Genomic DNA, 27161 nt, shown 5'->3' on the forward strand with positions numbered 1-27161 from the left:
TTAGGGGGGAAAAATGCCTTCGGGATTTTTTTTTTTTTAAATATAAAAAGAAAACCATGACTACATTTTTTAAAAATGAAAATAGATGTCACTGTGTAGCATTAGACCTTATGACTTGAAACAATATGTAAAGTTCCAAAGAGGAATTTTTGTGAATGTTGGGCTGGATAGGTAGAGTAAGTGACATGTTTTAATAGTGCAGGTAGTGAAAATGACTGAAGTAAAAATGCAGAATTAACTATTTTGAGTCTAAGAAAAGAGATACAATGGGACTTTTGTGTGAGTGTGTTTCAAAGAAGGTGTCAAGTCGTTAGCACATTAAATAGCAGTGTTATGAATTTGGTACATCTGTCAAATGGAAGGCTTCTTGTCTTTAGGTCTATGGAAATGCAGGATCTAACCAGCCCGCATAGCCGTCTGAGTGGTAGTAGTGAATCCCCCAGTGGCCCCAAACTCGATAACTCTCATATAAATAGTAATTCCATGACTCCCAATGGCACCGAAGGTGAGTGTCTGCCTTCTCACTGTTTGCTTTGCACCTTGTTTCTTCCTCAGTATACGCTTCATTATTAGGTGGTTGTGATTTCAGTTGTCAAATCTGTTATACTGCTGTTCTATTTTCTCTTTAGGTAATTTGGCTTATGAATCAGTAGTCCTCATTAGTTAGCTGCTGGATGTTACTAGTTACGGTTATATTACAGACTGGCTTTATTTTACATAGATGCATATATATGCGCACACATCTTATACATATGTGTATGCATGACATTTTGAACCTGGGAGTTTATTTTTATCTCCTTGTCGATCATGTCTACAGCACACTATCAATTTTCTTTGTTTTACTCTATGAGCAATGAAAATTTGGAATCATTTCCTTTATTTTACTTTCCATTTTGTTATTAAATACAATCAAGTTTACTTAACTGTAAAATTGGACTGGATTGTTTCTAAAGGTCAATAAAATAGTTGGCATGCCTAGTGTTCTTGTGGCTTTGGCAATTAAAATATAAATAAGTAAACAAGAAATACTTAATTGTTTACCAAATATGCAGGCTTATTTGGAAAAATGTACATAAAATGTATTTACTTTTTAAAAGTTTAAGTAAGTATAAGCAGTGCTTTTAAAATTATTTTTGGATAAATAACACAGGAGTAAGTTTTGTATGAACAGAAACACCTTTTTAATTCATATATTCCTGAATCTAAATATACAAGGTTATATGTATGTATCAATACCTGTTATGTGCATTTAGGTGCTATGCATGTTTTTGTAATTTCAGCACATAGAAGGACATGTTACATATTACACCATATTTATTTCTATTTTAGCCTATTAAAAATGACTTCTTCACAGATTTTTGCATATTTATTTTTTACTAAGCCTCAGAAAGTTGATGAACTTAGAAAATAAGTTTCACTAGAAGTCCAATGAATTATCCATGTTACAATTCCATCCATAGACAAACCCTTAACCATCAATTCCAAACTACTATGGTGATCTTTTTTTCATATAGTTTTGAAAATAAACAAAAGTAAATGCTATAAAATTATTGCTAATATTTATTAGTGAAACTTTTTGAGATCTATAAAGCTATGACATTTGTAAAAGATAAACTATAGAATCAGTTATTTCTGACATAAGATGTCTTGATTTGTGTATCAACAGTAATTGTTTTCATATATAACTGTTCTGTGTTTTTCTTGAAGAGTATGTATATTTATTTCCAGTGCTTATAGAAACTGGTTGTTGTCAAAAGTAGAAACTTTGCTGATCTAGTAAAAAAAATTAATCTCTGAATAAAGTGTCTTTTTATCTGAAACTTCTTCCCATTTCAGTAGTCAAAGAGAAAAAATTACTTATAGGAAAGTAATTCTAGTGTATAACAAGTAGATTTCATAGAGCGAGTGCGAGTAAGCAGCCATCTTTCCACACCTTCTGGGATTTGGCTGCAGGTGGAAGCAGGCCTGCAGGACTACAGACTGGCTGTGGATATAGTCACACAGCCCACTGCAGGTCCCTGCTCTGACACCCACTCCAGGGCCAGCATGCTGGGTAGCCACAGAAAGGCCAAGGGTGCAAGCCTTTGACAGTCACTCCATTACTGTAAAGGCCAGATAAGACAACAACTTAAAGTAACTTAAAACTAAGGAGACTTAGCAGTTGAACTATTTTGCCGAATAGAATACACCAAAGAGTAATCATTAAACGCTGATAGCTAATTATTTGTATGTGAAATGGTAGTAAGAAGTTTTCATTTTCTCAACATGTTATTGGCAAGTCATCTACAAATAAGAAACACCCTGTATTGAAGCAGAGTATGTGTTTGAGGATGGCTTTGTGTGAATGAGGTGTGGTGTGACTAGTGCTAATATATTTCTGAATATTTATATTTCAGAGCTTGATATCACATTCATATTCAGGGATGCTGTGTTTTGTGAGATTTTTGCATAACCAAAATAAGGTTGAAAGAATACAATATTTTAGGTATTTGTAGGATCTCTGAACCATTTGGTCTGGGAAATAATCAGAAATTATTTGTTTTCTTTAAAAAAAAAATTCTATGTCTTCTAAATGCATTTTTTAGACCTGATTTTTTTTAAAAAAAAATACATGGTATTTCATCTCTGTCCTGTTTTCAGGCATTCTTCATTGGCATAATTTGCAAGGGTTGGAAAGTGAAGTTAGAAGTATCAGTATGAATTATTCAAAGCACAAAAGGAATTTTTGGCAATCCTCTGAAATGTTTAGCTTTATTTCACCAGACACTGTGAAAGTATGGACCCCAAACTTTCTTCCGTGGTCCATGCTACAAAGCTATTTAGATCTGAAAAATATCATAAAGTTTTAGGTTGCTGTGAAGATGTGAAGTCATTTATTGTGCTACTTATATGTTCCATTGTGTACTTGTTTCATTCCTTTCAGCCACTGCTAGAGGAGTTAAGCTTAAAATTAGTTAATTCATTAACATCTGGCAAGCTTCCCTGGGATATATGATCATTATAGATTTTCCTATTCCTTAAGATATTATTTAGTTAGAAAACAGCAGTGTTTACCAATGCCTTAGAGGAATGAAAAAAAATGAAAAAGAAATTCATTAAAATTTAAGTCTTGAAAATATCACCTCCCCTAACTCTACCACAAATATTTCCAGTTACACACACACACACACACACACACACACACACACACTGATTTGGATTTAAGTGAATTTTCTGCAGCCCAATTTAAAATAGTCTCAGCTCAATTGAAATTAATTAGGTCAACAAAACTCCATTTACTTTACACAGTTGCTGGGGTTGCCTGAGTCTGTGTAGGGTTGTCTTCTCTCAGTCATTTTTTCACTTCCTGCCACCACTTGTCCCTATAATGAGGCAAAGAAAACAAGAAAATCTCCTGAATCAAGAAACCATAACTTCATCTAAAGAACAAACAAGAAGGGAACGGAATGGAGAGGCAGAGAATATTGAGTTTCTTCTTACGTCTGCTGCCAAATTATCATAAGACTCAGTGTTTGTAGGTTCTGTCCTCAAAGGCTAGTGCCTACTTTCAAGGTTCATCTAAGGGATAAAGATGGAAAGGCACTGAGCTAAAGCTGCATATACTGAGCTTTTTAATTTCCTAGAGTAAATGTTCTTCAGTTATAATAGTTTGAATGTTTTAAAACTTTCAGCTCTTCTCATTTTGATATTGCAACCTCTCTGAATCATGATTGTTGCAATTAACCGTTGGTGTTACCCAGCTTATACATCTTCGAAACATAAAGTACAAGTAGCTAGATAAAAATAGTAAAAGAGTAACATAAATGATCGCTTGACCTGCAATGAGAAAAAAGCACCATTAGGAGTGATAGGTTTCCAAATGAACTAATGAACATTTTCATTACGATTAAACAAAACAACCCAGAAGACACTAATGAATGGTTGTGAAAACAGTTAATTGTGATCTTTCTTTTAACTCTTTCCTCTGGTGTTTTGGACACTTTGTCTTAATAGACATTTCTTATTAGATCCTTAAAGCATAATTTTTAAGAAAATAGGCTTTCAGCGGTGATGCTTCTTTTGATAAATATCAAAGTGTGGAATGTGAGGGAGGAGTATCTTCCAGCCTTTATTGGGGAAGGCTTTGTGTTGATATTTGGGTTAAATGTGAGAAATAGTTGGAAACCTTTCCTTCAGAAGGACTCAGAGCCTTAGCAGTAAAAGGATTTTTATTTACCTACCTAATTAGGGCCTTGTTTGCAAAGCGGGGATTCTTTCCATCTTTGTTTTCTCTGGTTGTCTTAAATCCATGGGAGCCTGGGATTGGTCAGTTCCTGTATTGCTACTCAGAGTGTTTATTTGGGGTTGTTTTGGGGGTAGAGAATGGGGAAGGATAAAAAAGAGGTGTGAGTAAAGCTAAGAGTTCCCAAACTGGGAGTTTTCTCTATTGTAAATTCAGATTAAAAAGCAAGAAGCTTAAACCAGTCTTGATAATTTTGTCTTGAAGTGACACAAAACCAGATGCAATCGGAATTTTCACTGTAAATAGAATTTCAGGAATTCTGATGGCAATTCAAATAGTAATTTTGAATTGATATATCAGATTTCCAAGGTGATAACAGATTATAATCTTGAATTAGGTGACTAAATTATCTGAGTTTAAAATTTATTCAGTGGTATTTTGCATATTTTCAAATGATAGTTTAATTCAATAACACATTTATATTATCAGAATATTTTAAATTATCATCTCATTTCTGCAAAGCTGAGAATACTAGCAAATTATCTGAATTTTTTTTCTCCTTGTAGTTTTGATTTAGTAAGATATAATTCTATGCAGTGAGAGTATCTTTAAGAAATCTTTTCTTACAGGAAATATCTAAACTGGAGTGGATGTATATGAAATTATGGTTTGAGGCTACATTTTATAGGCTATGTTTATCTATCTGTGGTAAAATATTCTGAAGTCAATAGAAACATGGTAATCTAATTTTATTATTGTTTACATTCTGCACAAAATTTAGTTTCTGGAAGATTAAGGGGCATCATGAATAAAGAGGTTTGTAAGTGGCATTTTTAGAATTTGTTTATAGCCACGAAATTGGACTCTTATAAATTATTCTTAAGCAAAAGCCATGAAAGAAGGAACAAAATAATTTGTTAGGATTTAATATTTACTATATCATATATATGGGAATAAATTTCACATTCATGTTGCTAATAATAAAAATGGCTGATGTTAATGCATAAGTTGTTGTTAGTCATTATGCTGATCATTCTCTGTTTTGTTTTGTTTTTTAATTAATCTTCAGAAAATGCCTTGAGATTGCCAACAGAATGGTTGAGAGTGTGGAGTTGAATCCTGGCTCCATGATTTACTAGCCAAGTGAACTCAGGCAAATGAGTTTCTGTGTGACTCAGTTTCCTCATCTTTAAAATGGGGATAATAACAGAACTTACATTGGGTTTGCTGACAGCATGTCATATAAAAATTGTAGCATGTTTGAAACTTACTCTAAGGGCTCTATTTATTAATTACTATATCATATATAAACCATAGTCATAGTGACACCTGTTCTCTAAACCAAGCCTTAGAAAGTTAAATGCCAAGTTTAAAGGAAAATGGTCCATAATAAATTCTCTGAGTTGGTATATAAATTAGTTCTGTCTCAGTCGGGAACCTGTACTTTTAGATCACTGTTATTCTATGAAGACAATATGTGATTCTCATCCTCTGCAAATGCCTTTTCTAATACCTCTCTAGCTTTCTCTTCCACACTGATCCCTTCAAAATGGAGAAAACCATTTCCTAGCAAACAGCAGAGTTGTACCAGAACAACATCAGAGGCTTTGATGACAGAGGGCTTCCTTATAAGGATGACTCCACAGGGTAGTTACGCTCTGGTCTTCAAGTTCTGGTGTGTGCGGGTGTGTGAGTTTTCTTCCTGTGGTCACGCGTGCATGGCATATTGCATCAATAGGTTAACTTCGGGGGGGGGGGATTGTCTCTAACTAGTTTTCAAAGCTTCAGACTTAATTATAATTCCATTAGCCTTCTGTCTGTGTTAAGCCTCTTGGAGATCAAACAGAGATGGGAAGTCATCTCTGCTTTTCATTATAATAGTCATTATTATATGCACATTTGGATTGCAGCAGTATTACTGTGAAATTCAAAAAGCAGTTGCAGTTGCTACTGCTCAAACTAAATGGTTTCTACCTCAGGAAATATTTTGAAGTTGATGGTAAATTTGGTCCCAATTTGGTCACATTTCTCTTGACTTTGAGAACCCGATTGACCAAAGGACACTATGTTGGCATTTGGTAGGGAGTCTATAGGAATAGCAGTTGTCAGACTGCTATTGTCCCAAGAGTTGGGAATATGCTTGGTATGTTCTAGGAACAGCAAGGAGCTGTGTATGGCTGGAGAAGAGGTGAGGTCAGAGGAATAAAGTGAATAAAGTGATGAGCAGGGTGACAGATACACTCTATAGCCTATCATCTGTAGCTCACTAAACTTGAGAATTCAAGTGCTTATTGACTGCAGCTAGGTTCATGTGTTCTAGACATCTGGGCTTTTTGATAAACTAGTAACTAGATACAGAAAGCCCATTTTCAGTTGCTAATAGGTCAGAGAATCATAGGTCTATGGCATCTCTGCCCCGAATGGGCCAGAACTTCAGTATGAACAGAAACACGTTTTCCCAAGATCATCCTATTTTCTGGGAGAAAGTTCTAGTTCCCTCCAAGGAGACATGAACTTTTAGACTAATTCATCTCTCTTTGTTCATAGATTTCTTGATTTAAATAATTCCTGACTTCTTACTTCCAAGGGTGCCTTGGGGTGAGCAGAGTATAGATAAAGTAATGGTGGTGGTGGTGGTGTGTGTGTTGTGTGTGTGAATTCTCACCTTGCTTACTTGGAGTTAAGGGCTAAGGGTAATTCATTCTTCTCTCTTGAACACTAAGCATACAAGATCATAGAAGAAATTTATATATTACAAATTTACCAGTTTTTAAATTTTTACTTTGAATTAAAAAAAAAAAAATCTGTCCTTTAGCTGTTCTTTGAATGTTTGTTGCCTTTACTAAGAGAGAATGTAAGTTTTGAGAGGCTAATCAAAGATTTATGTCGTCAAGTTTTAGTACCCCAAATTATGTAGAAATGAAAACTTACTTTGATTATGTTCATGGTAATTTGCTAGTTTTGCATATTTTTCAGTTTGATTTTATGCATCCAATATCCCATTACACCCCAAAAATGCAGATGAGTCCCACCAAACACATTCCAAGGAGGTATGTTTATGTGCTTCCCATAGAACAAATTAGAAACAGTGTTTCTTTCTGAAAAGTGAAACAATATCTAAGATGCTTACCTATTTTACCATTACATTTATTACTAATATGGGGAATTTTAAATGGAAAGAAGCTGTGTAGCAAATTATGAACTGAGTTTTTACTATTTATTTGAGCACATCATTTTATTTTATCTTTAATATAATCTTTAAGGTGACTTTTATGCCCTTGATTTTAAAGAGGTTAAATGTCTAGCCTGTGTACATGGCATGTTAGCTGTATTGGAGAAGAAATTCAAAGGCACATCAGGCTAATTTCAGAATCCACGTTGTTAAATGCTTTGTACCTTTCTAGACATCTTGCTGAAATACTTCATCTGTCTAAAGAAATTTTTATGTTACCTAAGATTAAGACCAAGATGAAAAATGTTCAACATCACTTACATGCTTGTTCTGCCTGTTAAAATCTCCAGGCTTCTTAGAGGCCGGAGAGCCTTGTTTAGTATTGTATCCCCAGCATCCAGCAAAAGGTTCAGCACTAAATGTTTATTAAATGAATGCCCTCTAGTACTAAGCAAATAATGAAGGTGATTGTAACAGAAAGCATCTTATCATTCTACTCACAGTACATTAATAGGCTCAAGAAGTTTTCTAGAGCTTGGTTTTTAAATTACTGAAATTCACCATTTCACAGACCAGTTCAGAGTAGCTTTGATAGGCTGTCCATCCAGACAGCATCCACAGTCAACATTGTTACTGATTTTGAATTTGATCATGGTAACTGGCTTGCATTTGACCCACACTAATTTGTTTTATAAATGGAAACTTTGTTGGAATTAAGTATTTTGATGCAGCAACTTCAATGTAGTATGTAACTGAATGATAGATAAGGCCGCTCATCTAATTAGGTGTAGTAAGAAGTTAAAGGAATGAAAATTGGAGATAAAATATTTCAAAGGTGGGGGGAAATTGAAAGAGTGATGTTACATCCAGGCTGTAGTAAGAGTGAGAATGTGGTTTTTACAGTTTTGGCAAAGACTTTCCTAATTGGAAGAGTGTGTGTGTGTATGTTGTGGGAGACACGCACAGTGCACAGAAATAGGGCCAAGACAGTCAGCCAGGGCACATGCTGAAGGCCTTAGGTATCGTGTTCAGGAATTTGAATTCATTTGCACAAGAGACCTGACGGCTTACACATAGGTGAGTGATGTGATTGGGTTTATGTTTTAAGAAGTACCCTTAAGTAGTATTTTGAAACCATGTTCAGGAGGTGGTGGGCAGTGAGAAAGGATGCTAGGTGAGAAGTAATGAGGATATTTGACCTGAAACCATGTGTTTATTTACATATTATTCATTTAATGACAGCTCAATGACATCCTTGCCTTAAGGAAAGTAAACTGGGAAAGGAGTCAAAATATTTAAAAATAGGACATCAGTATCTTATGATGGTGAAAGCATGAATTTTCCAGTCAGACTGATTGGGGTTTAAAAAAAAAAAATCTCAGTTTGGGCCAGGTGCAGCGGTGCACACTTGTAATCCCAGTGGCTCCAGCTATGGGGAGGCTGAGGCAGGAGGATTGTGAACTCAAAGCCAGCCTCAGCAAAAGCAAGGCACTGAGCAACTCAGTGAGACCCTGTCTCTAGAGAAAAATACAAAATAGGGTTGGGGATGTGGCTCAATGGTCAAGTGCCCCTGAGTTCAATTCCTGGTACTACAACAACAACAACAACAAAACAAAACTCAGTTTTGCTATTAGTGCAGGATATAGCTAAGGCAAATTTTGAGAAGCAGCAGAGCAGGGGGTCAGAGGGAGTTCTGAGGCCAGGATGCCTCTGTTGGAGGCATCTCTGCGCTCTGCCACTCACCAACTACCTAGTGTGATACCTCTGCATCTCAGTCTGTGAGATGAAGATGGTAGGGCTGCCTACCTGCCGTGTCACTAGGTTGGTTAAGTAAGTTGAGAACAGAGTCGAACTCCTAGGAAGTGCTTTCTATCCATTGGCTGCTCTTAGTACTTCTGAGCCTCTGCTTCTTTCAGTGTAAAATGAGGATTGCCCTTTTCTTATGGGGTGTCATGACATGGGTCTGTCTAACACACAAAGGATGGTTACTGTCATTGACTGCATGTTAAAAGAAATAGCAGTTATTATTAAGTAATATTAAATGTTATATTTTTTAAACGAAACATATTCTTTGGGACTGACTGTGCAGTAGTAAAGGGTATTTTCTCCTCCTTTGAGCCCCACGCATAGTGGCTCAGCCTCTGCCCGTGCTGGCAGTACTTGCAGTCCTTAAGTGCTCACTTGATTAATACTCAGTGTGGGGAGGGTTTGTGTCTGGATGCTCCTGTGAGTGGGTGAAGGATGGGAAAAGGGTACTAATCATTTGGTAGATTGATTACATTTTAGGTAAATAAGTCATTTTTCCATATTGATGTGATTGAGATTCTGAGTCCAAGCCAACTCATCTGCTTCCAATCTTCATACACTAGTTTAGTTTACCATCTGTTAATTTGCAACATACACTGATATACTTTTATTCAGTGCCCTGGTATTCTCAGACAATCCTATTGCCCTGTTGCTCACTGATTTCCTAGGTCTATATCAGAGCAATGATTAAGGATGATAGAACCCTAATTGGAAAATGCTGAACTCTTCGGTGGATTTATTAAAGATAAATTAACTTAAAAGTTTGAAACTAGTGTTGTGACCCTGGGCTAGTTGTTTTACTTCTTGAGTCTACAGTTTCCTCATCTTTGAAATGATACAATTGTAATAAATGTCTCTTATAGTTGCCATAAGCAGCAAACCAGCTGTAAAGTTCTGAAGTGTTTGTTTATAAAGTGCTTAGCACTATGCCTGGCATATAGGAGGAGCTCAATAAATATAAACTACTTTTACAATTATTACTCTTCCATTCAGAAAGCTATATGAACATTGCCTATGTAGGAAAATGAGAGCATTGTATTGCTAAATTCTTAAAACAGAGGCAATCTTTTCATATTGTTGTGCCATGCTTCCATTATCCTAATAAGCTAAAAAGATTTAGATCCTATGTTGGTTTCTAAATGCATGTATCTTTTAAAAGTCATTGAATGGCATATTTAAGATTGGTTCATTTCAATATATATATATATACATTTTACTTAAAATAAAAAGAGCCGTAAGTAAATATAAGCTCTAGTTAATGACATGGATTCTGAAATGTTTAGGGGAAATGTTTATCTCTGTAACTGATTTTGAAATATATGAGAAATAAGATTTTTTTGAAGGATAGACATAGCAAATATATAGTAAAATATTAATTGTTGAATCCAGATGGTAAGTTTATGGTTATTCACTAATTATTTTTATGTATGATAAACTTTATAATACAATATTTAAGGAAATGGGAAGCAAACATTTATTTAGTTTTGATTGTGTATGAAGAGCAATGCTAGATTCTAGAAGATAAACACTAACACTACTGCTTTAAGGAACTCATAGTCCTGTTGGGAGATATAAGACTTTTGAATACTTGGCAATACTTTTGAAAACTAAAAGGCAATAATCCAGGTAAATTATGAAGGCTAGAATTTTTAATTCTGTGGCTCAGAGTTCGGGGAACTAGTACCAAAGGTCAGCCAGTTCTCTTATGTAAAAAGCTTGATCCATTGAATGAGAAAATTGACAAACTACAAGTGTTAATGATTATTAAAATACAAATTTTTATCTATAGATTCACAGTAGGTTTTTGTCATTCTGCACCTTCTTCATCAACAGAGTAAACATAGGCAATCATTTGAGTTCTGCAATATTTTGGTTTTAGAAAGAGGGCTTCATTCCCAAGCAGGTTAGAAGCCACTGATGCAAACAAAAGTCCTCTCAGTTCAGAAGAAAGAGCTCTTCAGCTTGCTAGGGCCTGGCCAGGCTTCAAGAAGGAGATGGAATTTGAGCTCAGTGTTGGGGAATGGGTAGAATTTGAATAGGTCAAAAAGGGATGGAATGCATTCTAAATGAGGGAACAATAGGAACAAAGGTAGGATAGTTTGGGAGACTGTGAGGAGACCAGTTTAGCTGGAGAAGGAATTGATAGTAGATAAGGTTGGGAGGATCAGCTCTAGCCAAACAGTGGAGGACCCTGAACACTAGGCTAAGGAATTTGGACTTTGTGGTGGAATAGAGAAGCCAGTGAATGTTTTTGAGGAAGGGACTGATTGATAAAAGGGGTTAAGATTAATCTGGCATCAATTTCAAGGATAGATTTGATTGGGGGAGAGATGGGCTACAGTATGGAGGCTTGTGCAATCTGTACAGAGTTTATGTGGTAGTTTAGGCAGCTAGTGAGACAAGAATGAGAGTCACTAAAAACAGGAAAGTAGAGTTGCAAAAGATACATCAAAGGTACACTCAATCTTTACCATTAATTATCGCTTCTATAGACAATGTCAGCTAGTCCAGCTCTCCACATAAGTCACTGTTAAATGTCACTACTACACTTCCTGTGAATACCAGATTTTGGAATTGACTAACATTCAGTGTTGGTCTTGTATACCCTTAAGTTCAAGTTTAGTCAAAATGTGTTAATTTGATTTTCAGAATGTCATACAGTTATGCCCTTTTGAAGAGCTTGTATTTTTTCTACCCTCTTCTAATATTAAAAAAAAAAAAAGATGACTTTACCATTTAGAGGGGTGATAATCCTATATCAGGCCCTAGAGCCAGTCCAAGCATAAAGAGACACCTCATTTTCCAAATGGAAATTAACTAAAACATCTAGTTCATGGATTTATATATTTTTCAATGAGGAAATAGTTCAATGGCTACTGATAGTAATTAATTCAATCATGTGTTTTTAAAGCATGGTATCATAAAAAAATGTAGACATTTAGAAATGTGATTTTTCCACTCTCCTGTTTCATGGAACAGTTTTATTCTTTCTCTTTCCATATGCCTTTAGTGCCATTGTCCCTTTTGGATCATTTGACAAAGATTTTAAAAGCATACATTTTCATTTCTGCCTTATGGTTTAAGAAAGAGAGTCTTTAAATCTGTGAGTTATATTGTCATTGGATCTAAACCATGACATTAGATGGTTGTGTTTTTCTTTAGTGATCTCAACAGCATAATCACGTGCAGAGTTGCTTTATGAAGGACTCTTTTGAGGCATATTTGCAGTAATATTCAATATTTGCCTTTGGTTAGTCATGCTCCATGAATTGTTATTAAATCTATGATAGTTTATTTCTCTTTTTACTGATTGAGGCAGGGTCTTCTCTAAACATACAAATGAATATTGATTGATATTATTTTATGCTAATGTGTCTTCTCTAAAAAGCACTTTGTTTTAAAAAAAAAAAAGTATGTTACATGTGTTCTGTCAATGAGACACTTTGCAAGAACTTGCACATAAGTTCACCCACCGAATGATAATTTGGGAGGAACAAATCTCATATTATGTTTCAGGAGTATTTTTAATTGCCCCTGTAATCGTCTAATGGAATTAAATTTGTTGTAATCAGTTTTTTACACATTTTTTTTGACCTTTAATCATTTCTACAATAAATACTGTATTCCAGTTGCAAGGCAGGCATTGTGCTAAGTTCTAGAGAGATATAATAATGTAAAATGATGTAACTCCTACCATGAAAAAAATTTATTATGCATTAAAATGAGAAAGACTCTGAAAGACAAAATGAGGTAGAATCAGATAAAAAGGAGACTCAAACACAAACTTAGAAGTTCAAGGGGAAAAAGTCATACCTGAGAAATAGGTCAAGGAAGACTTCTTGGAACACTTGGAATTTTGATTGAAATTTCAAGTATATGACTTAGTCATGATGAAAATATATAGACTGATGTCATGGGGTAAAGCACTAGCAAAATGGAAGCAAGGAGGAAGCTTTAAACATGTCATTTGGCCAGTTTGGCTTAAATATCTGTGTAGGAATGTGTGGAGCTTTATTTGTGGAATGGGGATTATCGTATCATAGGAAAGTTAGGACAATTAGATAGGACAGTGTATTTTTAAATAGTTTCATATTCTTGTAAATTACTAGCTTTTAGGCAAATATAAACTATGTGAGGGGAATGGGAAGTTAACAAAGAGGGGCTTTAATACATGATTAGGGAATAGAAACTTAATTCAGGAGAAAATGGAGAGCCTGCCAAAGACATCAGAGCAGGGGTGCCAGGCAAACCTAGGCTGTAAAAAGATAAAAATCTGAAAGTAGGGAAAATGGAAGCTGGAAGGCCAACCTGCGAACTTTTTTTTTTTTTTTTAAGAGAAGAGGTAGATGGTAATTGGGATAGTGGCCCTGAAATTACAACAACAGTTATGAAAGATTAGAGAGGTAGAATTTATAGACTTGATGTGTTTGTCACTTTACCATCACTATAACAAATTCCTAGGATAATCAACTTAAAAAGAAAAGAGGTCTATTTTAGCTCAAAGTTTTACAGGTCACAGTCCATAGTTTTGGTTGGTCCTGTTGCTTTTGAGTCTGTGACAAAAGCAGCACAGTATGGCAAGGAGTGTGTGGCAGAGCCAAATTATTCACCTCACTGCAGGAACAGAAGAAGAAGAAGAGGAGGGGGAGGGGGAGGGGGAGGGGGAGGGGGAGGAGGAGGAGTCCTTTTAAGTGCAGACCCCCAGGACCTGAAGACAGCCCACTAAGCCCCTCCTCTTAAAGGTTCCAAAACCTCCCAGTAGCACCATACCTTCAGGGAATACTTAAGATCCAAATTATAGCACTTGAAAATGGGGATTGAGGAAAGAAGCAGCAGGAGAAATCAGGATGGAAGGGAGACTTCCCGTCTATGTGACTGAGAACATTAAGTAAAAGAGAGATGACTACTATGGAGTGATCAGATGGCAAATTTATGTTGTGGTAGTTTTTTGACATTGTATAATTGGGATGTAATGATTGGTCCCTGTATGTGTGGGGAGTGGGGGGATGTGCACACACAGGTAAAAACTTAGAAGTTGTCTACATGAAGGTCATTTAAATTAAAAAAAAAAAAAAAACTACAGTAAGAAAGAAATAATTGTGAAAGAAAATTCAGACCGGTATAGAGGAGGTGAAATTATAGAACTGTGGAATAAGCAAAAGAAGAATCTCTGGAGATAAAGAAATCTATTTGGAGAAAGAGGGAACTATTGCTGTATCAATCAATGAGACAATAGACAAGGAGAGAGCCCATTCTTCAGAATAATGAAGAAAAATCAAGACTTAGGAATGTTTGTATTGGGCAATTATTAAAATAATAGCTACAAAAGGGATGATACGAAGGAGTAAAGATAGAGGGCACATGCTGAGGATTTGAAAGTAAATTTTCAGGAAATTTGGCTATGAAAAATAAGTGTCATGGATGAGAGAGAACCCAAAATTAGGGAAGTGTTGGAGGTAGCTCTGTGATACTGCACTTGTCTGCTCGGCTGGAGGCCCTGGATTGGATCCATGGCACCATAAATAAGTAATAACAGGAGAGACCTGTCTTTAGAAAAATGGGAAGCAACCTGTTCATATGGAGTTATTGAGACTACCAAGAACCCAAATAATGGAATAGCATCGTAAAGAAGATATGGAAGAGAGAGCAAGAAAAAAAAAAGTGTAGATATTAAGCCCTGCTAAAGGAAAGGACACTTCCACTGAAATCACTGAGAAAAACTGGGAAATGTTGTGGGAACATGACAGGTTTAATTACGTTTTAGCATTCTTTACAAAATATTTGGTGAGAATATGTGCTAAGAGAGTGGAGAGTGAGGTATGGTTCAGGAGCCCAAGGTAAGTGGAAGAGACTCCATGGAGACCATTCCCAACAGTTGACAAGAGATGGAAAAGAGGGAATGTCAAGCAACAGAATGATTCAAGGGGGTGAAGAAAGATTGGATTTATGTGCACTCTGTCAGAATGCTCATTGTGACCCATTCTATCTTGCTTATCCATCCAGAACAGCAGCTGAAGGGCAAACAGTGAAAGATTCCCCATCCTGGGATTAGAGTTTCCAAATAATCTAATTTGATGGTTGAGAAAATGGCATTCTCTGGTGGGGCTAGACATCACTGGCTCTGGATTCCAGTCTGAGCAAGTGAGACTAGTGATGCCAGAGCAGAGAATGGAGAGGGCTTTGGAAAGATGGAATATTCTAGAGAACAATAAGAACCTGTCTGGTGAAAGTAAGCCAATGCAGGAAGTGAAAGGTGGAATTTCTTGGAGGTACTAAAGTTGAAGGCAGTGATACAGCTGAGCCATTTAATAACCAAAATTGGATGAAGGTAAGTCTCAGAGATGCAGGAGGAGTAGCGGGATGGTGAACTGAGGTGTTGAAGCTGCTGGCATTATAGTAGGAAGCAAAATTGAGAGGAACGCTGAGTTTGTGTCAAGCAAAGACGTTGAAGAAAAGTCACAAGAAGAGCTTGGATACAAGCTAGGAAGGATCTGCTGATCATGTTGGCCAGTGCCTTTCCTGTGTGTACCTAGACAATTTGCTCAAACCACAGCTGGCTCTCAGTGCAGCAGACAGGGCTACCCCTTGGAGATCAACTTGCTTTAACTGCTCTCTTAATTTATTGTGAGAAATATATCTAATCTAATGGACCTTGTCTCCTCTGATTGGCCTGTCATCTCCTTGGAGATTTATTTACATGACTGTAATATTCAAAGTACAACCAGAAGTTGCTGGATGGACATGGGATCATGGTGGAATGGCTTAATTGGATGGTCTTGATTGTTATGTCATCATGCTGTGATGGATAATTCTTTACTTAAATTTATGGTGAAGGAAGACAGGTTCCTCATTTTTAGAGGCACCCTAAAGTGTAATAGAAAGAGATGGCTACATCTTTCCCCGGAATTCTTGATCCCAACTCTTTTGTATATTATCCTCCTCTTCCTTCAGAAAGAGCATACACTGGCTTTACTGATGAAGGTAGCAGTTTTCTTAATGTAATCATAATTTAGTCCTGCTTTCTTGAATTATCGCCAGGTTACCTTGATTTGATTTTAGCTATCCTGAGGCATTGCCTTATGATTGATCTTAGAAAAGTCACTTCACTTTAGATTCTTCTCATTTACTTTTCAAAGGATAAGCTTAACTTTAATGTGATGCTTATGACAAATTTTGACCCAATCAGCTGTATCTTAAAAATTGCTTTATGAGGTAGGGATACATAATAGAGTGGTTGCCTGGCATGTGCAAGACCCAGGGTGCAATTCCCAGTACTGTTTAAAAAAAAATTAGAAAAAGAAAGAAAAAAAAATGAGAAAAGAAAGGGAAAAAAACGAAATGCTTTGATTTCTCAAAATTAAATAATTAAAGAGATGATATAATACTAGTAGAGGGACTAACTAAAAAGCATGGACTCTGGACCTAGTGTAGTGCTAAGTGATTTATAATAATTTGTCTTTTATGGTTTTTATTGGTGTATTTATAATTATGATAGTGGAATTCATTGTGACATTCATATATGCAAATAATCTAATTTGATTAACCTCATTCCTACCTCTCCTCTTCCCTCCCCATAACCCACTTTTTCTATTTTACTACTCTCCCTTCTACTTTTTTAAATTAGTGCATTATAATTATAGATAAAAGTGGGATTCTTTGTGGTATATTTGTACATGCACATAGCATATGGGTCAATTCTATTTCCAAGTTCTTCCCCTTTCCTCCTTTTCTCACTCCCTCTCAATTCCTTTCCTCTATTCTACTGGTTTCCTTATATTTTCATTTATCTTTATTTAATTCTCTCATGAATATATTGTAATCCATATACAATCCCACTAACAGGTGAGGAAGCTGAGGAGCACATAAGATTAGTAATATTCCATATTTACACCATTGGTGACCAAGCTAGACTGAAATTCAATTGATAATTCCAAAGCTGGTACTTTCAGCTCTTTATTCAATATTACTACCTGGTATTACTCTCCAGCAGAAAATAGAAGGGCATCCAGCCCAAAAGAAGAAGAAAACTACTAGGACTCTTTGTGTTAATGGTGATAATGAATATAGGTTCAGCTCCTACTTGATTCCAGGTACTTTACATAGATTTTTAGGAATCCTTATTGCAGTCTTGTAATGAAGATAAAAGGCTTTTAATTTTGCACACAAGGTAATTAAACTCAAAGAATCAAACGTGTTTTAATAAGTCTTAGAGCATTTAATTGCATTCTCTGACTCTTAACACCAAAGCTTGAAGGCATTGATTGAAAGGTGGAACTCTGGATGGGTGATACTCTGGAGAGTTTCCCTGCATAACTCAAGCCTGGAGTATGGGACCAGTTAAAGGAGTCTGGGGGACCACGGAGATTAAAGGGACAAAGAGGAGGAATTTCTGAAGTTTGTAAAGGATGAGTATGAGTAGGTCCTTAAATAGATCAGATGGAAGATTGGAAACTTGAGAAAAAAACAGACATATTTGAATGTGGGCAAACAAGAACAAAAAAATTCAGTCTATTTTCTAATAGGCTGATAGTAAATGACAAAAAAGTGTCAGGGAGGTAATACTAGATATTTAGAGGAGCATAGATCACTCACAGATTTTGCTTTTCAAAAAGGTAGCTTAGATGGGATAGCTGTTCCCAGCTGTTACAGTACCTTAAATATCTAAAACTTAAAAAACTTCATGATGTGATGTTTTTAAGTTCAAATTCTTGGAGGTGGTCCATTATGTCATCTGTAGCCTACTGGTAAATGTGCTCATACTAGTGGGGATGAAATGGGTAACATTTTGGTTGCTAGATTATTTTTGTTCTTATAATTCTCTAAATAGGTATATAGTTGGCAACAACAAAGCCAGCATAGTCTCTGTTCTTTTTGACTTTCCCTTGGACACTATTTTACATCCCAATAAATCAGTAGTCTTTTTAGCATCTGGTCCCTGGCGATCAAAGTATTCAATTACAGGACCTGATACAATCATGAATATCCTGGTAGTTACTTTAAGTACATCCTCTTCCCTTCAACAGTGAACCTTTTTAAAAATTGGATTCATTGGGAGTCTTTATTCCTCAGTGTATAGATGGGTATATTTGAACAAAGGCAAAAAGCAATGAACTTGGAACCTAAAAGAAAACCTATCATCTTCCCTTCCTTTCTATTCTTTTTGCCTAGTTTTAATGGATTTCAGGTATAACAATGTGCCTCTTGGGAGTGAAAGTTACATTTGATTAAGCTACTCACATGGAGAAGAGCTGGTGTAGGTTTTAGGGGTACTGGGATTGATGTTATAGGCAAGCTTTTACAAAGCAATTGTGTAGTCTCATCAATAGAATCATAGACCGTAGATTTTGCAGACTTAGAAAGAAATTTGGAATAACACTCTACACAGTACAAGAATTCCCTTTTTCTCTTTTCCCGACACTTGGGCATGGAACTTCTGCTTCAGATCTTCCAGCAAGTTTACTACACTGCAAGCTCTGAGAATCTTGGAGGGCAGGCAGGGAGTGCTGGGGTTTCATTTTCCATTCTACCACAGTGTGTGACACTGTGACTCAGCTGCCTTGCTCTCGTAGAGTGGCTCTAACAATGGGAAGTGCCATTTATTATCATTATCCAAGCTTTGTTTGTGGTCCTTGGAGTAAAATCACATTGAAAATTAATATTTATTTTTGTCTCTTCCTCTGTGGCTTTGGGCAATTTCCTACCCTCTCTGGTTTCAATTTTTGCATGCAAAACAAGAAAACAATATCTGACCAGGGAGTTTATGAATGAATTCTGAGATCTACATATAGAGTTGTCTTGAAGAATTAATGCCTATAAAGACTGACACAGAGTAGGCACTTTACATGACCTGCTTCCATCACACCTTATTCTAATCTTTTGCTAAGCTTGTGGGGTTCGATTCTGAGTTCAGAATCCCAGTGGTTATCTGTCGAGCATAGAGTAATATAGAACTATTGTTTTTATGTGTACAAAGCATTACATGTGTCCTTTTTTAAGTGGGATAAGGTGTGATGTGGACAATTGGGGAGGTCTCTTTGAAACTGCACTAGTTGTGGAATACTGGCGTTCCTAAAGCCCTGGCAGTATAGTGGTTCTGAAGAGCAAGATCATTAGGTTGCTGGTGGCATGGAGAAAGAAGGGAAATACAGGCTTATGTCAGAATTTGTTAACATCAATTAAGACTTCTAACCCAAAACAACTGGCAGAAAAGCAAAAACTTCAGTTACAACTTCAGTTTCACCGTTGTGTGGTCTACATGAAAACAATCAGGCCCAGTGATTTCATTAGTCTCGCTGTTTTTTTTTTCCCCCAACCTTGTTTAGAACCCATCTAAATAATTAATTTTTTTGAAAGTGACTATCTGATACATCTATTTATAATGCTTATTTGAAAACTACTCATTATGCTTTCGTAAAATACTTGGAGACCTAGGAGTGGAATGAATTTGTCTTCCACTTGGTATTTCTTAGAGCTCAGCCATGTTGAATGAAGGAAGAGCTACATTTCTCTGTCATCTTCTCAGCTTTTAGAATATGTTCACTTTGTGAGCAAAGCCTCCCTGATTATTTTCTTGTTGAAGTTTTCAATTCAGAAAGCATACCAGGAATTTTTAGGTTGCCTTTAAAAATTAATGCCCCCTTTCTGAAAAACCTATTAATGGGGAACAAGTAACTTCCACAAAGTAGGGTAGGCAAGTTCTAAAGATGGCCTTTGATCAGAAGTTTCCAGGAAAAACAAATAATTGTAGCTCCTCCTTTGAAAACTAGGGAGGAAAAAGGTAGATGTTCTGAGATGGTCTGGCTCATTTGGTGGAGTACAATAATTCGATTAATCTGTCAGGGGAGAGGTTTACTTTGGAGACTCTATAGCATAAATTTCCAGCTTTACCAAAAGGAACTTTATCAAAGATCATTTGTGTATAATTAATCCATAAACTGTCTCCTATCCTTCATTCTATTTTGAGGTGGAAAACTTCATTTCTTCTTCATAGTATGTTGTTTCTGGTACTAAGTATACATAAAATTTTGATGAATTGGCAGTTTTATCTGAGTTGGTGATAGTTCTCAATTTAATGGATTACTGTCTTTGATTCATGCTACATAATGTGATAAAGCATGTGTGTGCACCTGTGTGGTATGTACGCAACTACCCTGAAGTGTCTTGAAATCCTGCTGATGTTTAAACAGTAAATTATTTCCCACTGCTTCAATTCATTTTGTTTTACCTTTTTGACAGGCCAAATAATGAAGATTTTTCTTTATTGTGATAGGAAACATTCCCTATCACAATATTATTTATTAGCATTAATATCATTTATTAACAATAATATTATTTATTAACATTGTTTAGTAAATATATAAGGGAACAATGAGTTTACTTTGTAAAGTGTTGCTCTTAAAAGGTAACTTGTAATAATAGATTGCTTTCTTTTCTTATTTTTAATTGTAGATAGACACGATACCTTTATTTTATTTACTTATTTTTATGAAGTTCTGAGGAGTGAACCCAGTACCTCCTGCATGCTAGGCAAGCACTCTTCCACTGAACTACAACCTCAGCCCTGTAGATTGTTTTCTCAGGGGGAAAAGACATTATTTTTTTTTAGAAGAGATTCTATTAAGAATATTAACCTGATTTATATTCCAATGGGAAAAGGTGAATTTCTTGCCATTATTTGAATGTTGTACCATGCCTTTACAAACAATTATTAATTGGATATATGATGTATGTTTATTTTTGTAGTTAAAACAGAGCCAATGAGCAGCAGCGAAATAGCTTCAACAACAGCAGACGGGTCTTTAGACAATTTCTCAGGTTCAGGTAAGGAACATATATTAGATTTTCACACTAATATTCAATATTATTCTAATGTATTTATATAGATGTCCGTGTATATACATATAAATATACATATAAATTATAGCTTTGCTCAGAATCACATATGACCAAATTTGGATATTTTTATTCAGTGTGACGAACTGTTTCTCCATTTAGATCTTGTTTGTATCCTTTCTCCCATCATGTGAATTTGGGCAGGCAGAATCTGACCTTTACTTCTTGAATAGACTTGCCCATCATCCTTTTAAATAATTATCATGTAAATAATATAGCTAAGTTAAATAGACTCTGTGAAACAGTATTAAATTCTTAAGTCATATTTTATCTCTTTCCCATTAATAGAATCTGTCTCTGCCAAAGGAAATGGCCAAGTTTTATATCTGTCATGACAAGATTACTGACAAGAAGGTAGTGTAGTGATGAAATAACTGTGAGATACTATTTGCCAAGTTATCCAGCTTACACTATTTCATTTAAAAGTTCTTTATATCAAAGATATTTTTAAAATTTTCAACCCTTCTCATAATATCTGCTATATTTATAAGACCTCTCAGTCAGAAATGCTGTACTTTCATGAATTTGTGACTGATTTAATCTAGCTCTCAGGGTTACATATTTAATATACATCACAACTAAAGGGGATTATATAGAGAGATAAAATTAAATGCACATGTACACTTCATCAATACTAATGATACCAGGTAAGAAACAATAAAGAAATAAGAAAGCATAATATTATATCCATTTGTTCTTTTGGAAAGCATTTTTTGGATTTTGACTTAAGCCAGACAGTGTGCTCAGACCTATTATGAATGCATAGATGTATGGAAATGGTCTTAGTTCAGGGCATGATGGAGTGAACAAATGACCAAACCTTCATAGAGCTGTTTGGTAATGTCAGAGGGAAGACTGGGAAGCCCTAAGAACAGGAAGAGACCCAGTGGAGACCAGGCTGGGACGGGCTGGTCAGGGAAGGTGTCCAGAATAGGTGGCTTCACTCTATTAAAAAAAAAAAAAATGAGTAGGAAGAAAGCACATGTAGAACTAGAGATGGGGATGTTGGACAGATGGGCCCCTCTATGGGCAGGGACCACAGTACATAGTGCGTGCAACTTGGGAAAACTAATGGTTCAGCATTCTTAGTTTGTATATGAGCAGCAAGGATGTGCTGCAGAGGGAGGCCAGAGTCCGAAGAGGCTTGTATGCCCTCCACAGAGTTTGTTTCATCCTAAGTGCAATGGGAAGCATCACAGGAAGAGATTTCATGCTTATATTCATAATCCAGAGCCATGATTATTGGGCAGGATGGTTTGGGGATGCTTAACTGGAGAGGCCAATTAGAGGATTTTTTGTATTAACTTGGGCAAGAAATATTGAAGACAACATAAGTGTTGTCCCTAAGTATGGGAAGGAGGGATTCAGTGTATCTATGAAGTGAGATTCATAGTCATTAGTGATGAAGGGACATGGGAGGTGAGTGTGGCTGAGAGAGAGGAGCTAGGAAATAGGAGAAAAATTGACAAAGAAAAGTGGTGACCTCAGTTTTGGGCATGTTGAATACAAGATATCATCTACCTGAAGATGTCAAGTGGGATTGGAGCCCAGGAAAGATATGAAGAGGGAATTTTGAAACTATACTGGAGATTAAAGTTAGCAGGCAATAATAGGGTTCAGAAAGAACCCAGGGAAAACACACATACACACTCATATATGGAAGAGTTGGGTAGAGGATCAAATGGAAACAGGAGTGATTGGGGAAGAAGAAAAAGCATTGAATAGAAGTGAAGGAAGGGAAGGATGTCAAGGAAGCACTGTCTACATGACAGATTCATATGCAGCTTTTTTAAATGACATGAGAAAAGGTTAACTCTACAGTAAAAAGCAGATTACATGAGAATAACATAGGATAATCAGTTAAGTTTCAAAAGAAAGACATTTATGTGTATAGATGTGTGCCTCTGTATATGGGTACAAAAATTAACGGTGAAACTCTCTGGGTGGAAGAATAATTTGAATTTCATTCTTTATGATTTTTGGGTTTTTTCCCCCAAATATCTTTTTTTTACAATGCATGTGTGTAACATTTGTATTTTTCAAAAGTAACAATTTTTAAGTACAAGTTAAACATGTGCTACAAAGAGATAATTGATTTTTGAAAGTATATGAAGATAATAGTATTGCATCACTGTTTCTCCTGATTTTGATAATGTGCTATAGTAAAGGAATTCCTTGTTTAAAGAAATAAAAACTGAAATATTTATGAGGACAGGGACATCATTTGGGTAACTCTCATATGTGCTGACATACGTAGGGAGACATTGGTTGTTCATATGCTCCCAAGGCTCTGCAGGAAATGCAATTTGAAGTTCACTAATGGTAATGTGACTGTATTATTTACTTTGATAGATGATCTGGAGACATTCCCTTTGCTGTAGGTTATTCTGGTCCCAGGAAATTAAAATTAATCTGGATTTCTGGATTATTATTTAAAATATTAAAGGAGTTTTAGGCCACACACACATACACACCAACACACACACACACACACACACACACACACACATTTATATATTTATTTATTCATTTCTGGGAAACTCCCCCCAAATGTGAGATTTACATGTGTATATATTCACATAAACACAGTGTATTGAGTATAAAGCTTATATAATATAATGGTAGAGAATTTGGATGAAGGCTATCTGGGAAGTTTTCATATTATTCTTGTAACTTCTCTACAAGACTCAGATTAGGACAAAGTCAAAACAAATTAGAAGCATCTGTGGATGTAGCCTATGGCAGTTTTTGTGGACAGGGGGGCTTTATTTTTCCTTTCCCCAACTTGATCACACATCCCGTTTTACACATCCCATTTCTGTGTGCCCAACCGAGTTCCTAGTATGTAACAGGTGGTCATCAAGATTGCTGAGTGGGTGGGTGACTGGGAGAACAAGGTGAGGAAGAAAAAGAGATCTTTCAAGAGCATGGTGGTGAAAGGAGGGGAAGAAAAGTCAGTTTTGGTAGAGAAAGGGGTGACACTGAGAAGGTCAGGGAGGCTTTATGTTATAGACACAGAATTTATAGGTAATCGATGAAGGAAAGTCCCTGATGGGACAGCAATAGCTTCAACCCAAAACAGAGGTGGGTCAGCTTAGGAAAGGAAAAACTCCTTCACTGTGGAAGATGAAGTGGAAGGGAATGCAGAAGAATTTGAAGTGGAGGAGGGGCAATGTGCTGAGAGAACTCCTGTCTGATTCCTCTAAAAGTCTAGAGTCTGTAGTTAGTTCTCCATACTTCCCTTCCTTATCCTTCTTACTACTTTTCAAATTATGTTTTAGTATCTGCCTTCCTGTTAAGCTATAGCCTTATGAGAATAAAGATTCTGTATGGGTCTTATCCAACCTTATCATAGTAAATGTCAGTAAATGTCTGCTTAAGCAGATGAAAGAATTGGCCAATGTGCTTATAGCTTGAGACCATGGAACGGAGAAAAAAAAAAGGTCTGGATGATATATGAACTTAATTACTGAAGTAGGAGGCTGGATAGAAGACCTAGAAAGACTGAGAAAAGTGTTGGATGTACAACCCAGGGTAATGTTGGGGCTCATCTGGAGGTGCAGCCAAATACTAAAGGTCTAGGAGGTGGATCATTCATGCAAGTGGGAAAGAGCTCTCAGGAACCTCAGAGAAAGAGTGTTTCTGCAGGAGAGCAGGAAACCAATGCTTGGAAGAAGCAATGAAGATATGTTTTCCAGGGTCTTTATGATACCTAGAATCTGGGATAAAGTGCGCCTTCTACTTGGAAAAGATATGCAGGAGAATCAAGGGCTTAGGAAACCAGCCTAGAGGGAGGTGGAGGGATAGTTTGGGCAAAATCTAGAAAGGGTCTTGCTTTCCACAGGTTGATTATCTGTGTCAAACACGGTGTTAAGAATCAGGTGGGGAGTTGGGTCAAGGCATAGGAAGCACAAAGATCATGGACGTGTCTATACTTGTACAGTCTTTCACATTTTTTCTTCCTGCTTGCCTCCTTCCTTCCTTTTCTCCTAATGAGAAAAAAATACAAAAAACAAGGAATGTTAGAATGGCTGTGAATAGGGCTTTGGATTTATAAAAGAAAGAAATCTCTAAACCTCTAACTCCAAAATGACCTTTACCTCTGCGGTAACCATTCCTACTTTCTTGTCCATGATGGCTTAAAAATTTGTGTGCACCCAAAAATGCCCATCCCAACTGCTCTTGTGTCTTTAGAAATAAGACAGAAAAAGAAGAAATGGAGTCACTCTGATATTGGGGATAGTAACCCCGCCTCTGGCTCTTAAGGAATTATATTATTTCCAAAACACTAAGGAGGCCTCAAGGGTGCCTGTGCTCCACGGAGTCCCTCAGGTATCCTGGTGTGGGGAGACTGGTTGGTTTTCTAGGTGTGTGGCTGACTTAAAAATTATAAGGTTGTTTATCATGTTTTTAAAGCATAATGATGTTTTGCTTATTCTTTACCAACAGAAAGCAATATTGTGATGATTTAAATTTTAAGAATCACAGGGATTGAAAATAATGTGCATACTCTAATATCTTTGCATGTCACTTTTGCCATTTTCCCAAAGTCTAAATGTGTTATAAAGTGGATAGGATGCTAGTCGATGATATTGATTACACAAAGTTGATGTCCAATTATATTAGAAAAAGGAAAATAGAAACAAGAATACTTCTGGAAGAGGAAAAAAATATGAATGATATATACAGTTGTAAGATTTTTAATAGGTCATAAAAAGACACAACTCTGTGGGTCCTAATCATTAAGTCAGCAGTTCTTTATCAAATACCTGCTATATGTGGGAATATAGCAGTGAGATGGTGGACAGGTCCCAGCCTTCATGGAGCTCGTATTCCTACGGGAGAGCCAGATAATACATAGGTGAGTGGTGAGTCTTACGTGCCTAACTCAGCCTCTGAAAAGTACTATGAAAAAAATGAAAACTCATCAAAGAATATAGTGGAAGGGTGGATGGAGAATTCTTAGAGAGGAGGTCTCCAAGAAGGAGGCATCAGAACAGAGATTTTGGTGAAGTGAGGGAGGTCGTAGGGAGTTGAAGGTAAGCTGGGTTGTGACAGATCTAATTCCTGTTGTGAAGGAGATCACTGTTTGTTACATGGAAAAGGCATTGTGGGATGAAGGATGGAAAAGTCCAGGTGGAAACAGGGAGACGGGTATTTCCCTGGCCCGGAAAATGATGTCTGTGTTAGCTCATGTTAGCTGTATTAGCTCCTAGAAGAGTCGCTAGAGGCAGGATTAAATGTTCCAGGATTTTGTTAGGGGAAAGAAGTAGAGGAGAAAGGGAAGAAAGGCAGGTTAGGTTAATTGACAGTCTCATGACGTATGAGCAAGGCCATCAGCAGAGTAGCAGGTCTTCCAGGAACAGGCTGCCTTACTATCCCCAGCATTGTTATTGGCCAGGAGAAGCCCTTCCCCGTGTGGCCTCCCTGAATTTATATAGATGGATTTCAGAGCTCAGTGGCTGGGCGTTTGGTCAGTTATACACCCTACAGCAGGAGACTTGAGAGGTGCATTTTTCTGGTTGCCACAGTATTTGCCACAGTGTTGGAGATTGGAATGGGTGGTAGATGAATCAAAGTGAGAAGTTGTCAGATTCAGAGTATTTTTTGGAGAGAGAGCCAACAGGACTTAATGATGAAGGAGTATATGAATGTGAGGGAAAGAGAAGGATCAAGACCTGCTTCTAGACTTTTTTTTTTTTTTGGTATTGGGTATTAAACTTGGGGCACTCAACCACTGAACCACATCCCCCACCCTATTTTGTATTTTATTTAGAGACAGGTCTCACTGAGGTGCTTAGTGCCTTTCCGTTGCTGAGGCTGGCTTTGAACTCTCTATATAAAACAGGAGTAAGAAAGGCTGTTTGTAAGCATTTTGCTGAACAGATGATGATGTTATCCTTTAGACTTAAAAAAAAATAGAAGGAAGGGCAAATTTGGGGCAAAGGTAATAGGGATCTGAGAAAATTAGCATTTATAAGCACAAATCCTGTATGAATGATTTTAGGTCAATTATCTTATTTAGTCTTCATAACAATCCTAGCAGGTATAGGTGGCATTATAGCCATT

At 36.5% G+C, this 27161-nt stretch overlaps 1 protein-coding gene across 5 annotated transcripts in view; it reads left to right on the top strand.

Moving 5' to 3' along the window:
* Positions 1-377: 377 nt before the first annotated feature.
* The window catches only part of Eya1 (EYA transcriptional coactivator and phosphatase 1), a 150086-nt gene continuing 123302 nt past the window's right edge, over positions 378-27161 (top strand). For 3 of the 5 annotated variants that reach the window (XM_027947492.2, XM_071601995.1, XM_034635755.2), the window contains exons 1-2: positions 378-505; positions 20943-21020. In XM_027947492.2, the coding sequence (XP_027803293.2) occupies positions 382-505; positions 20943-21020 (202 nt within the window). In that variant the 5' untranslated portion in view covers positions 378-381. The remainder of the gene's footprint in view (positions 506-20942; positions 21021-27161) is intronic. The other 2 variants (XM_027947506.2, XM_027947514.3) reach the window with 1 other exon arrangement.

The sequence above is a fragment of the Marmota flaviventris genome, chromosome 15 (genome assembly GCF_047511675.1).
Source record: "Marmota flaviventris isolate mMarFla1 chromosome 15, mMarFla1.hap1, whole genome shotgun sequence".
In the NCBI taxonomy this organism is placed as follows: Eukaryota; Metazoa; Chordata; class Mammalia; order Rodentia; family Sciuridae; genus Marmota; species Marmota flaviventris.